General features: G+C 35.9%; 2 protein-coding genes across 2 annotated transcripts; one reads left to right on the top strand and one right to left on the bottom strand.

Annotated features, from left to right (window-relative positions):
• Positions 1 to 1,089: 1,089 nt before the first annotated feature.
• LOC140792417 (uncharacterized) lies at positions 1,090 to 10,497 on the bottom strand. Its single transcript, XM_073143413.1, has 13 exons — positions 10,207 to 10,497; positions 8,814 to 8,951; positions 8,627 to 8,653; positions 8,453 to 8,543; positions 7,597 to 7,640; positions 6,739 to 6,837; positions 5,760 to 5,817; positions 5,581 to 5,633; positions 5,376 to 5,477; positions 4,478 to 4,543; positions 2,365 to 2,489; positions 2,098 to 2,269; positions 1,090 to 1,459 (listed from the first exon to the last, which is right to left on the bottom strand). The coding sequence occupies exons 1-13, from the start codon at positions 10,345 to 10,347 to the stop codon at positions 1,370 to 1,372; spliced, it is 1,206 nt and encodes a 401-aa protein (XP_072999514.1). The 5' UTR covers positions 10,348 to 10,497; the 3' UTR covers positions 1,090 to 1,369.
• A 73-nt stretch (positions 10,498 to 10,570) lies between these two features.
• Positions 10,571 to 13,278, top strand: LOC140792416 (pentatricopeptide repeat-containing protein At1g71490-like). The gene has a single exon (XM_073143411.1). The coding sequence runs from the start codon at positions 10,656 to 10,658 to the stop codon at positions 12,777 to 12,779; it is 2,124 nt and encodes a 707-aa protein (XP_072999512.1). The 5' UTR covers positions 10,571 to 10,655; the 3' UTR covers positions 12,780 to 13,278.
• The last annotated feature ends 1,560 nt before the right edge of the window (positions 13,279 to 14,838 follow it).

Below are 14,838 nucleotides of genomic sequence, written 5' to 3'. Positions count from 1 at the left end.
AGGACAACATAATGCCAAACAAACTATAAAAGTAATTAAAAGAAAAATGAACTCCGCCTCTTTGACCCAATTAATTAATAGTGAATTTTACAAATCCCATCTTATATTTTATCTATTTTTGAGTTTTTTTTATAACACGATATTTACTTTTCCTTATAATTCTTCTGCTAATTTAAATAGTACTAGTAAAAAAATATTCCATTATAATATATGAAATAATTTATAAATACCTAAATTACTTATGACTTCTTCAGCGGAGGAGCAAAACGAAGAAAAATTAATAATGAGGGTATTTTAGTAATTTAGTCAAGATGTTAAACGGGAATTATAGAGAAAAAAGAGAGATCAGGTTATAAAAGTCATCAAAAACGATATGTAAATTATAAAATAGATAAAATATAAGATATGATTTATAAAATATTATAATTAATAAAACCTCTGCAAAATAATTTCTTGCACCACTTAAGGTATGACCTACCATTAAACGGGTCAAGCCATTAAATATAAAAATAATTTCTTGCACCACTTAGGTACGACCTACCATTAAATGGGTCAAGCCATTAAATACAGAATATATTCAGATACGAGCCATTTGCATCACTTAATTCTTTTATAAATTTAGTCTAATTTCTTTCATCGAAAAATTACGGTGAGAGTAACTTCTTTTATCGACTTTGACTTTTTCGCCTTTTTTTTTTTTTTTTTTATTTTATCTTCTATCGTTTTCAAACATTAGTAATCTCTAAATGCCAAAATGAGAGGGTCGGGTTGTGGGAAGAAAAATGTATGAAACTTGAAAGAATTATTACAAAAAATTGGAAAAAAATTTCATTTGTTTATGAGGTGTAAATTAAAGATCATTTTAATCAATCTTTTTGTTAATATTAAAATTAACATCTGCCAAGCAATTGCGTATGGGCGAATAAAATTTCAGAAGGAGATGAAATATCTTTTTCCCAAATTTACAATATGGTTCTATTGCTCTTTGTTTGCCATTAACTAGCCTTTCTTTCTCAGCCAAGGGATAAGAGCATGAGTACAAAACAAATTGAAATGCATTCTTGTACACCTTCTTATGTGCTAGAAATATTTCAGCAAATCATCTCTCAAATTATATAGCACCAGTGATACCAGTTATACATATCAAAACTCTAACAGGTATGATGCTACAGCAAACAACTATTCTAGTATTCTTACACAATTCTTTTATTATCGAACGTAACTCATAGTGAAATCAATTACATAAATCAACAAAACGAATTAATGAATAGTGGGGACTACCGCGAAAACCACCTGTGCACACTTGAACAGGTCTCTCCTCTTCATCATTCTTTGGTGCCTCAGCATACTGTCATGCCGATGGCGCAATTCAATCTCCGCGAATTCCTCTTACTGTTGTCTCAATCCTAAAGGTAGATGAAAGGATTTTAAAGAGGCCATCTGGATTGTCTGCTTGAACCTGAAAGCAGAAAAAGAGAAAGGGGAGAGGAGCACTTTAGATACCAATTCCATTCTGCTATGCATACATATAACTATGTGTAATGTAGTCATCGCAGTGGAGTGCTTCTGATTTTATAAGCAAAGAAAGAGGAGCACCTCACAGGATAGATTCTGAACCTCTTGATAATCAATTTTTAAGTGACTGTTGCTACTAAATGATATCTTAAATTAGAGTAAGTTAAAGGTCCACAAATAGAAGAACAATTAGCCAAAAAGATTGCAGCTAAGCTACTGTAAGTCTAAATCATGCTGGCATCCATCCAACGCACACACTGGTCTTTTTGAAAATGGCAACCCTATCCATGAAAAGTCAAGTCTTTAATTTTAGTGAGATAAAAGGATGATGTTAGAATATCAGCCAGGCCAATAGATTGTTAACCACAAAACAGCTAATGCAGTAAATAGATTCACATGGAGTGGTTGCTATAGCATGTGCATACAAATATCTAGTTGTGTGGATCTGTTTGCTTGCTCTTATATATGAAACCAATTCACCTAGCTCATCGCATCACGAACAAAATACTACTGTGGAGCCGGTTGGTAATTGCTATAACAACGCATACGGTAACATAATGCCTGTAACTGTTAGAGATATACCCAGTGTCCAGCATCTTCGAGCACATGCATTTGAACTCCAGCCCCCTCATCCGCAGCCAACTCCTCTGCAGCATGAATTCTTTGAAGATCTTCAAGAGCCCATCTGTGCAAACTTCTCTCAGCTTTCAAGAAATTCACATGGACTCCCCGAGGAACATTCTCTACGATTTTCCTGCATCAAATGGAATCATGATAAGAAATAATGCATACATTTAAAAGACTACAATCATTAGGATCTAAAAATCAAATTATTTAAGGAAGGATTACCATAGATTTGCTTCTTCATAGGACTTGTACATCTCAGCAATGCCCTTGAGGTCAAAAACCCATGAGAAGCCCCGAGACGATGCTGCACCAGGTTGACTAATTGGCTGGAGATTAGTGGCCACCCACTAGAAGAAAATAAACAGAACTTCTTATCACAGATGTTGCAGATCAATGTAAATAAAGAGATGTATCTCAGGTTGAATTTAAAGGATAGCATAACACTTGCAATTAGCAGGTAGGTATATAAGGTTAACACCTGTTTTGTTTCATCTCCCATTGGAAGAAACTAGCCAACTGTCTAAGATTTTCAAAGCTGAAGCTTGTGTAGGAGGGATGGCATAATGTTTTAACATCACTCAAATGCAAGTAATAGTTGACAACTAAGTCATGCTTGGTCATCAGATTTATATCTTGAACCGTCTTAGTTTATTTTATTCACTCACTATGTCACAGAACCCTAATTGAGATCTCATATATGTTCCAACAAACCAGATATAACTTTGCCACCAATGATAAATGTTAGTTGGCTTTATTTTAGTAAAGCCAACGATAGTTGTGCTAGTGGCACGTGCCGTACACCATCAGCACGGTATGTGCAGGTTGGCATGGAGCATGCCATTGGCATGTGTTTATAATATTTTTAATAAACTTTTTAAGATATTTAAAAATATTTTTGAATGTTCGACATGTCAATCTTTAGTTTTTAATTTAAATACATATATTAAAACCTATATTATAATATTTTATTTTTAGATTAAAAATGACATTTTGTTAAAGATAAAACAACAACTAAATATAAATATTATTCAACACATAATATAATTGAATACATTCATTAAAACTAATATTAATATTTGAACACTCCATAATATGATTGAATACTTTATAATATAATTGAACACATAATAATATCTACTACAAAATATTAAATGATGATAGTTCAATTATTAAAAATAATATTAAGTTAAACGTAGAATGGTGAATAAGATCAAAGACTTCATTTGTTGGCACATTAATAACATAAGAATGTTGTATTAAATACTATCGATAATCTTTAAAATTCATCCACTAATAGCATTGTTTACTTAATGTCTTACATAATCTTCATACAAATATAAATTTTACAATTCTCCTATGATATGATATAGATAGTGAACATGCACACTAACGACCAGGACTGGCATCGATACAAGCACATCATAAGTATATGATGATTGTAGATATTGAGTATAATAAGAGTATTGTGACTCTAGTAGGTGTGATTGATATGATAGTGATGATGATAAACTTATTATCCTGTGAGCACACCTCTTCTATTATCTTGCTACCTATAGACTCAAATCTTTCCCTCATCTAACTATAATCATGTTGAGCTTGAGATAATCCTTTTCTTTCTTTTGTCTCTGATAAATTCTCCATCATGGTTGTCTAGATCTACCCCGTGATTTTGATCTTGGGTGGCATGTGTAAAGTTTTCCTCTTTTGTAAAAATAATACCTCTAAAAAGATTGTGTAACAAAGACGCATGTCTCATCTTTATCATCATCGCTATTAGATTGAGTCATATTATTATCACCATCACTATTATTATCATCTCTAGTCTCATCATCTTTAATTTTATTTAAGCTTTCTAAAGGATTAATTGATCGTGAAGATGATATAACTAACTGATAACCAATTGTGAAGATCCAATTTGACTAGTAGTTAATTGATGATGATTGATGAAAAAAAAAATAAGTTAAAAAAATAGGCTCCACATATCATATCATATTTGTTAAGAAAATAACTAAAATTGATAATAATCGATGAAAATATGAAGAATTTATAAAAAGGACACCACATCAAGACAACGACCAATACGGCTTGGCACGGAGGTGTGCCAAGTGTCATGCCACTACTGGCACAGCAAGCACCGATCAGAATGACCATCCTTGAGTAAAGCTACATAGCATGCTACTATAAGCAATCATCAAGTAATCAAGAGTAAATTTAAAAGCTTAGAAAACGTAACTCTATTAGGTGAACCTCATGCAAGGAATCAAAGAAACAACTAAAGATGGAAGGTATTATACATTGCATGTATGCTATATTGCTAACTGCTAGAAATGTTTACCCGTGCTACATCTGTGGAAAATCCTTCTTGAACGAGAGCATCGACTACTTCTTTCTTCGAAGAAATCTAGCACCAGAACAAAAGCAAGTAATAGTAAGGACATAACAAACTCAGGACACAAAAAATACCAGTTAGGACATAACAAGCTAAAGTGATGGTTCATTGTTATTAAAAGATATGTTATAATCTAATAAAATGTCAATGCATAATATCTACTAGTATAGAGAATTAAAGTTGTCAGGCTATACTAAGATAATGGAATGTCAATACATGTTGAGAAGAAAGTAAATATTCTATTGCACTTGTAGACCAGGTTTATTTCAAAAAGCAGAATCAACATATTTTTATAAGTGAATCACCCACGAGGATGAGCTGCATTAGCATAGAAGCCAGATTCATGCTGTTTAGATCCTTTAAGATATAAAGTAAGACAGAAGCTATGAGAAGTCGGTAGTAGATTAGATCAAGTTATTATGTATTCCAAAGTAAGAATAGGGTGAACTTTTAAAGATTAAGAAAAACTAACAGAAAAGCCAACAAATATTTGACAAGCCTAAATTTAAGTTTATGATAATCAATATTAGCATTTACAAAAGGGGAAAATATATAAGTGAATCTGCTAGGATGAGGCGGAAAGAATGGGATCTAGAAATGTTATTTGGATTACACAAACTTTCACTAACCCATGCAGAGTCCTATATGAAACTCTAGGGGAGGGTGCTAGAATGAAGTTTAAGACCTAATGTGTATCTGGAAACTAGCTTGATTTCATTCTAGGCTGATCTTATTTAGTCCTATACTGGTTTCAAGATAAGAAAATAAATACGCATATGATTGCAGATTCACTCCAGCATCTGACAACTAAAGACAAAATGAAGAAAATAAAAGATAAATTTACCTGCTTTGGCATCCTACTTAGAAATTCAATTAATTCACCAGGATGATCTTCACCATCTCCACCAGCACGAACTTTCCCAGGAGTTGCATCAAGAACCCACACCTGCATATGGAGATATGAAAAGGGAACAAGGACGGCATTCAAAAGCATTAAAAATATCGATACATGTCGCCTATGGTTGCACATAATAAAGTTGTATACTTACCCTAACTGGCCGAGCAAGAGGCTTTGCAGCTTGTTCAACCATACTCAAGGCCACTGATTTGCATATGAAGAAAATAATGGTTAGTCTACTCTAAACTTCCGTTAGAGAGTAAGTTATTCTACTTTTAAATACTAAATGATGATCACCACGAGAACAACCACAGTGAATAGATTAAGTACCTTTACCACCAAAGCTGTGACCAACTAAGACTCGAGGAGTCACTCTGAGTTGTGCCAGCTGTTGATGTCAAACATGCAAGTATTTCAAGGAAAACACCACACTAAACTAATAAATTGTAAATGAATAGAAAAGTAATTGTAAATCATGCATTAACAAGAAATTAAGGTTATTAAATGTGCCATAGACATAGAATGCAATATAAATAGCAACTGCGAATGCTGGGAAGCGATTTACTTCAGATAGCTGGAACTCATTGCCATACTAACTTATTACATCTGCCAAAACCTAAGTAAACAAAATCTTTCCCATTTATCTCCTATCTCATTTACCAATACTTTTGCCAACTGTCCTATAGATACTGTTGCCAAGTCCGTATCCATTTCTAATTTTTGTTAGTTAACACTTAACAGTCAAAACCAAGTAACTGTCTCATGTTCAAATTGTTACATTAGATAGTATAAAATGATTGTTCTCTAATAACTTAAGCTTTTAAATTAATTAGTGAATTCACATGACATTAGAGTAGAGATTTTTAGTTCGAATTTTATCAAACTCATCTTTTATTTAAAATATAAAATCTCCAATTATTTTATTTAAAATATAAAATCTCCAATTACAGGACTTAGTTGGCGAGTTCACACAAACTATATCTCATTATTTACTTGCATCACGGGCATATATTTAGGAACCCTTATCTAAAGATTGGAAACTAATTTTACGAGCACAATGGGATAAGCATGAACAAAGTATTTCCTTGCTTTACTTTACTTTTTAGCTTAGATAATTCATCAGCAAAAGAAGACAAGAATGTTCTAGTGGTTGTACTTTTGTGTTGAATTCTGGTGCTCTCCATTAAAAGGAATTGACAGAAAAACATTGTATGCTCTTCATAAGAGTAACAAATAGGGTGCTCTTCAAAAGAGTAGCAAATAAGACAACAAAAGAAGACGATTTCAAGTTAGGATAGAAAACACACACAAGTTTTAGAACATCAAGAGCAGCTGAAGCAATAGTATGTGGACCACTTCTTTTAACTGATGCAGAATCACCATGGCAACGCAAATCAACTAAAAGGAACTGCAAGAAGAAAAGTTCAAGATCAAAAGAAATTACAGGTAAGAAAAAATCCCTTATATATTGCATAATTGACAACAACAACAACAACGATAACAGAAGAAAAAAAAAAGGCCTAGATGGCTGAAGTCAACTTGCAAGTCTAATTTGACTTGTAGCTCTAAGTTTCCAAACACTCCAATGAATCAAGGTGAAATATTTGAATGATGAGGAAAACCTATAAAATTAAATCTTGCAGTATGGTTTATTTGAATAACGAGTAGCACGTTTCTTGTTGTCCACCATATGCAATTCAGCAAGGTGCTAAATGGTACAAAGAATTGGCATGGCCTAATTTAAACAAGCAATACCAGCTAGCAAAACTTAAAACCTTGACGAATCAAAAGCATACAATTCACAACTTGTTGGCAAGAACCTCATGATCACCAGTCAAGTTCACATTACATAGTAGTGTGAGCCCTTTCACCACATACTTCTGGCTATGGCCTATGGCTACTGTAAATGCCTCCAGGGAGTCAGGGACTCCTGGGTGAAGCACTGGGAAGTCTTAGTATTCTACTCAAGCATGCATTACGCCTAGACAAATATTGATGTGTTATTACACTTGTTCTTGTTATTTGCGAGTGCCACAAGGAATGTAATTCCAAGGACGATACTATGGGAACTGCCTTTGCGTGGTGAAAGGTATGCATGGAAATGGGATGAATGAGCTTTAAAAGGGAACATGACGTCTAAACCTCACCAAGATGATTTATAAATTACCTGCCACATGGGAAATTCCTGAGCCAACCTCCTTGCAAAAGATCCTGAGAAAAAACTTATGCCAGTAAGAAACAAGCATTAAGAAAATACTGAAATATACTAATATAGCTAGCAACAACAAGTACGAGTCTTTGTGTCTATATATACAATAATGAACGGAATTGGACAATGAAGACGAAGAAATTAAGTTTCAAGAACATGCCAATATCTCCTCACTTATCAGAATATCTTAACCTGGCCCAAAGATGGCCTTTGTGCAAAAAATATTAAAAATTATTATATATTAGATGACATGAAATTGGCCCAAATAAGAAAAAGAAGAAAAATGTAACTTCATGTGGTTCATAAGTCAAATGTCAGGATGAAGCTTGACATAACTAAGATCAAGGTTTTGTTCCGATCATCGCCGTGCCAACTGGCACATATGTTGCAGCACATGGTAAGTGGGTGTGCTAAAGATATCCTTTGTGCCTCTACTCTATGTGAGTTGTTTTCAACTAAAAGTTGCAATTTATTGCTTATTTCAGCTGCCAATACAAAATTAGGGTTTTCCCAAAACTTCACCCTAATTTAGAAACAAATCTAAAAAAACATTGCAGAAAATTATCAAATCGGACTCCAATTGTACATGATTCAAGTAGATCTACATCTCTTTACTTTAAGTTACCACAATTTTGTCCCCTTATTTGAATCAAACATCTATGGAAACTTTTAGCTTCAGAACAATTATGTTCCCTGATAATGTGCACATTTCTATTTCTACAGAAAATTGGATATGTCACACCAATATCTAGGGCTAAAAACTTATATTTAGCCATTAAAAGCTATTTAATCTCTAAGCAAGTATTTCAGTTACCCCAGTTCTTCCTGCTGCCAAGAATCCCATGCAAAAGAACAGCAGTTGGTGGATCAGGTACTGACTTGTCCATGAAACAATTCCACTGCACCTGTATGAACCATATTTTAAAACTGATGAATCCATAGCAAAAGTGAAGAGAACAAATGGTTGGGGACTAAACATTTAACTTACAAGGTTTCCTTGAACCAAATCATAAGCCTGCAGAAAATGCAGAACAAAACTCAAGTTAACAGGAAATGAAGAGAAAAGAACAAAGCAAGTTCGAATCTATTGCATGAAATGGTTTATGCATATTTACATTCTAAGCACTTGAAATTGTATCCTTTTTCTAAAATAATATATGAAAGCTGCAAATTACCAGCACTCCGCTAGTTTTCGCAACATCAGGTTGATGAACAATTCTGTCATCGACTAAGGCCATTCGAGTACATAAACATGGATGAGAGGATTTCCTCCTGAGGTTACTGGAAAGTAGTCGGCTATGACATGCCTTTTCCTAAGATCAAGCAAAGATATTATTATAAGTACAAAATAACTTCCTCAAATCACTTTTAGTATTAATTACAGTCATACAATTTAGCAGAATAGCTTTAACAATCACTTTCATTTCCAAGAGAGACCAGTGACCAGAAGACAACAAAAAATATTTCACAACAGAGTAGCAGGTGGTTATATCATCTGCAAGAAGGTAAGAATTTGCTACCAATTGATTCAAACCCTTTGACCACCTTCTGAACTTCCTTAAATGTTCAGTTAGCTGTAAATAGTCCATTCTAGCAGTGTCTGGTATATCAGAAATGAAGCTTCTACCGTTGGAAAATCATAATATAGGCATCCTCCCAAAAGGTCTAAACTAGAAGTAGAAAGTTAGTATTATATTTATGTTAAAGTCCATTGACACAAGCAACTGATGGTTATAAACGACTCAGCAATCTAGTTATTGGGCATCCAAAGCTACGAGCTAGCAATGGACTAGTACATATTAATATTATATGGTGTCAACGCTCAATGGTAATAGTTATTGAGGACATGGTGGAACCATTTTTGAAAAAAATGCACCTTCAATTATCAGCATCCTGAGATGTTTGATCCTTCAGAACATAAATATGGCAAAATTCAACTAGAGGAAGCCAAAGCATTTAGAATATCTATGATTATGTACTAAAATATGGCATTTAGAATATCTAGATTATGTACTAAAATATCATGCTTTAATATAGAACATGAATCACTACAAAAAGCTTAGAGAAAACAAATACATTTTTACTATTTCTAACATTGATGTGCTTCTCTTACTGATCAAACATCTAAGTTATATCCCAAAACTATATTATTTAGGCTACATTTTTTGTTCGTAAGCTCCCATTTGTTGTAGCTCATAATTTCCTTATCATTTAAGCTATCCTCATAGTACGAACAAAGCTCCATTAACTGACGAATACTATAACCTCCTTTTCCCTATCAATCGTTTGTTCAACATACATAAATCCACCTAAACTTAGAAGCATTGTCCTCAAGTGAAACACTAACTGATAATTACGAAATAACCAAATTCACCTCATACTCAGAGCTAAAATTGCATCAACTAATACGATAGTCCAAGAAAATTCCACCTATCTAAGTAGTTTTACAAAATTTTATCAAGTAGAAAGAAGTTATCATTCCTACTTCCAGTAAATGTTTTATATATATAAAGATTCTCTGAAAGAACAACAAGAATAAAACTTGCCAATATTACGATCCAATCTTACCTCACGGTGGTTTAAACCCCTAAACCTAGTCGCTAGGTCTATAAACCCAGAGGTCTGACCAGCGAACGCCTTCCGTCCAGCAATTGGAGCCCAGCTCCTCTCGCACCCGCACGGCGCCGCGAGATTCGAGACCCCCGCCATCTCGATCGCCTACTCGCGGACCCCCGAGGAATTTCTCGCGATCTCCTCCAGTAATTAGGTTTATGGGCGGAAAAAATTAAAAAAAAAAAGAAACTAGGGATTTTGCTTTGGCTCGTAGCTATTTGGGGGAGAAAAATTCGAGGCAGGAGGAGAAAGAGAGAGGGCGGAGGCGTCGAAGCTGTGATCGGTGGACCTGCGGGGCTTGGGCTCCACATGGCACGTGGCGAGACCGTGTGGACTAGGATTTCTTGGTGTATAAAAGCAGGTCAAAACTTCGAGTCAACACTTCAGAATCTGACCAAGATTTGATGTCCAGTTCTCATCAACCGCTCGCAAGAATCACAAACCACCTATGGAAGAAGAAGAACCCCTTCCCGCTTCCACTCCCCGAGAGTTCTAACCAAGAACACCCCAAAATCCACTCCATTTTGGACTCCCTCAAGTCCCTCTCCGCCCTTGGCCACCTCTCCCAAGCTTTCACCACCTTCTCCCTCCTCCACCTCCACTCCCCTTCTCCTCTCCTCCTACTCCAACCCCTCTCCTCCCTCCTCCACCTCTCCGCCTCGCAAAGAGCTTTCCCCCAAGGCATCCAGCTCCATGCCCATGTCCTCTGTCTTGGCTTCCATGACCACCCTTCTCTAGTCTCCAAGCTCACCTCTTTCTACTCCTCCCTTGGCCTCCTCTCCAGTGCCCACTCCATTGTGTCGAACTCCACCAATCTGTATGCCCTTCCTTGGAATTTTCTCATTTCGGCCTATGTCAGAGATGGGTTATCATCGAACGCCATCATTGCGTATAAAGAGATGGTCGGGAGAGGCGTCGTACCCGATTGCTTCACCTACCCATCTGTTCTTAGGGCCTGCAGCGAGACGCTTGACTTGGAATTGGGCAGAGAGGTGCATAGATACATTGAGAGCTGTGGGATGGAGTGGAATTTGTTTGCCCACAATGCTTTGGTTGGTATGTATGTGAAATGTGGGGAGTTGTGTGTTGCACGGAAGCTGTTCGATGAGATGCTTGAGAGAGATGTTGTGTCATGGAATTCGATTATTTCGGGTTATGCATCCAAGGGGATGTGGAAGGAGGCTTTTCAATTGTTTGAACGGATGCGTGAAGATGGGTTGGATGTGAATTCAGTGACTTGGAATACAATTGTTGGTGGGTATATGCAAATGGGTGATCATGAGAAAGCGCTTGGATTGATTTCTCAGATGATAGGTAGAGGAGCTGATGTAGACTTTGTGACGCTGGTAATAGGTTTGAATGCTTGTTCTCGAATTGGGTCTGTGAGGTTGGGGAAGGAGTTCCATGCTTTGGCAGTTCGTATCTTATGTGATGGGATTGAAACCGTCAGAAATGCATTGATCACAATGTACTCGAGGTGTAAAGACATGGAACGTGCTTATCTCTTGTTTCAGATGGCTGGGAATCGGAGTTTGATTACATGGAATGCCATGATGGCAGGCTTTGCTCTTTCAGACCAAGCAGAGGAAGCCTCTCAGCTATTTCGCGACTTGGTCGAATCTGGATTACAGCCAAATTATGTGACAATTGTGACTTACCTTGCTCTTTGTGCTCGTGTTGCAAACCTCCAGCATGGGCAGGAGCTGCACTGTTACATCACCAAATACGAATTTAAAGGCTACCGACTGTTATGGAACTCTCTTATTGACTTGTACTCCAAATCTGGGAGGATCTTAATAGCACAAAGGGTTTTTAACATGATGGATGACCGAGATGAAGTCTCATACACTTCGATGATAGCAGGTTATGGAATGCAAGGGGATGGGATCAGTGCATTGAAGCTATTCGATCAGATGATTGATTTCGGGATCAAACCTGACCATATAAGCATGGTTGCTGTCCTCTCTGCTTGTGCACACTCAGGGCTTGTGTCTGAAGGAGAAATACTACATTACAAGATGGTCAATTTATATAGGATAAGACCCCAGATGGAGCATTACTCCTGCATGGTCGATTTATTTGCACGAGCAGGTCTATTGAAGAAGGCAGAGGAAATTCTTGAAAGAACCCCATTCCCCCCAACTGCTGCAATGTGGGCAGCACTTGTTGGGGCATGTCAAGTACATGGGAACACAGAGATTGGAGAAAGGGCTGCAAGGAAGCTTTTGGATATGAGAACCGAAAATGCTGGGCACTACGTTTTGATAGCTAACATGTATGCAACTGCTGGGTGTTGGGAGGATCTTGCGACAGTTAGAACGCGGATGAGAGACTTGGGTGTCAGGAAGGCGCCTGGTTTGGCATGGGCTGATCTGGGCAACGGGTTCCACCCTTTTGCTGTAGGTGATACATCGAACCCTCTTGCTCCTGAGATCTATGAGGTTCTGGAGGAATTGTCTAGCCAAATGAGGGATGCAGGAAATGTCAAAAATCTAGACTTGGCATGCATTGAAGGACTTCTGGAGTAGAAAAACAATTATGGGATGGATTGTCACTTCTAAGATTGTTAGATTGGGTTATTAGAGAAAACTCCAAATGTGGTTAAACTAGAAAGTTAAGGGATTCAGAAGGAATACAGGAACAAGAAGTAATTGCAGTTGTGGTCTGTCTAGATGAAATTTCAGGGGGCATATCAGGGTTGAAGCAGACTTTCTATGTTCAAATCTTCTGAATTACTATTGTTAGACATGCAACAACATGATTTGATAATCCAACAGAGCCAATATCAAAATGCTTTATCAGATCAAGTTTGCGGTAGGATAAACCAATTAAGAGTGATTGCAGTTTCTTTTCCCCATGTGCTGACAGCTTTTGCATGAAAGATGTTGCTTATCTTGGGTACCAATACTCTCAGGAATCGTTACAGAAGACTACCACAGAGCTGGTAATCTAACTCATTTTTGAAGATTTATGGAACTATTAACCTAAATTTGCTTCAGATTAATATATTCTTTCTTTCAAACCCAACTGTCGTAGGCTGGGGTCTGTAGTCATATATTCTGGCATATAAATATTCATTCAAGAACAGGAATAATTCTTTAAGATGGTCATCATATTAAGCTTTTAGCCATATATCAAGCTTCCATCTAAAATTACGCAATGAATGGAATTTCAAATTGTAACTTGTTCTCCAGTTAGACTTGGCATAAATTATTTGAAACAAAGAGTTTTCACTGGTCATGATAAAGAAACTCTCAGTTCTTCCATTGCACTGAACAAACTTGACCAATATAACAGGAGACTTGTACAAAAGTTTGTGTTGATGTGAGAGTTGTAGTTAGTCTATCAATTCATCATACTCTTAAATAGTACATTCTTCCTCTTATATGCATATTGGAATACTCCTAACTATCCTCTAACCTCGATTATAATAGTTTAAGCACGGCCAGTCTAGTTTAATGTTTCTATTGTAAGGGAGGAGTTGTATATAATCCATTAATTAAGTTATTTTTCCTTTGGTGTTCATATGTTCAATATAATGCAATTGTAGAGAGTAGTTCAGCTATCACATTCTAGTCCTGTAGAAGCTTAGAATCAATGAAATCATTTCCAGCTAGTTTTTGTTTTTTATTTTTAAGAGAAGGTTTAGTTTCATTAGCTAACACGAAAAGAGGAAGGATAGGGCGATTGCTTTTAACACAAGCCTCACATGTAGCTACTAGAGTATTACATACTTATTTTTTTCGCTCAATTCTATAAGATTTTTATATTTCTTTCACAAACAAAGAAAGGAAAGATATTTTGCAGAAATTATTTTTAGTCATATTTATAGAAAAGCTACCATGCTACTGATTGATTAACAAAGATTACTTGTAACTTAAATACAAGTAATTTTTCTGGGTGTATTTCCTCATCTCCTAATCAAACCACCATTTCTGGAGTGGTTTGTAGAAAAAGTTTTATGATAGCCACTTTGCTATCTTCTTCTATCTAAATATAAATAAATAAATAAAAAACAAGAGATAGGGTGGAATTTGGCCCAATGTTAAACTATTGATCTGGTGAGCACCAAAATAGGATGCCTTCTTGTCTTGCCCATCTATGAGCAGATAGGAACAAAACCGAGCTCAAGAAGTCAATGTCGTGCTCTAGTGGTCCGTGTCTCTACTTTGATCCATGCAAGGACGTGTTAATTGTCCGGGCCCCAACATGGGCCCCAGACCTCTGAATTATATCCTAACTGTGCAATCTGGCCCTTAAAACTATCTAAAATATAACAATCTCACCTTTGTGTTAGCGTGTAGTTTGTTTCATTAACATTAGGTAGTAGTATAAGTGGCCAATCATACTGTACTTTTTAGCTATTCCCCATGAGAAAGTTTTCTAAAATCAGATGAAAGTAAAAGGGAACCAAGTCTTTTAATTAAGGTCAAATGGGAGATAAATGAAATATTCTCTATTAACAATAAAAAAAATTAATTCAGAGTTTTTAAGGTATTAAAAATAAAACAAAAAAATGGAATGATAATATCCATATATATAATAAGATGTGAATGATAAGAAAATCAAAATACATGGTGCTTTTAA

This window comes from Typha latifolia, chromosome 7 (assembly GCF_019914945.1).
Source record: "Typha latifolia isolate L0001 chromosome 7, TyphaL0001v2, whole genome shotgun sequence".
Taxonomy (NCBI): domain Eukaryota; kingdom Viridiplantae; phylum Streptophyta; class Magnoliopsida; order Poales; family Typhaceae; genus Typha; species Typha latifolia.
This window is presented reverse-complemented; position numbering and strand designations above follow the sequence as displayed.

Bases quoted from the DNA above. Each gene is read 5' to 3' on its own strand.
- LOC140792417 (XM_073143413.1), bottom strand. From the start codon at position 10,347: ATGGCGGGGGTCTCGAATCTCGCGGCGCCGTGCGGGTGCGAGAGGAGC. The intron at 8,952-10,206 runs GTAAGATTGGAT...GCTTGATCTTAG, and splicing joins GGGGTTTAAACCACCGTGAG to GAAAAGGCATGTCATAGCCG. The intron at 8,654-8,813 runs GTAATTTGCAGC...CATTTTCTGCAG, and splicing joins CGAAAACTAGCGGAGTGCTG to GCTTATGATTTGGTTCAAGG.
- LOC140792416 (XM_073143411.1), top strand. From the start codon at position 10,656: ATGTCCAGTTCTCATCAACCGCTCGCAAGAATCACAAACCACCTATGG.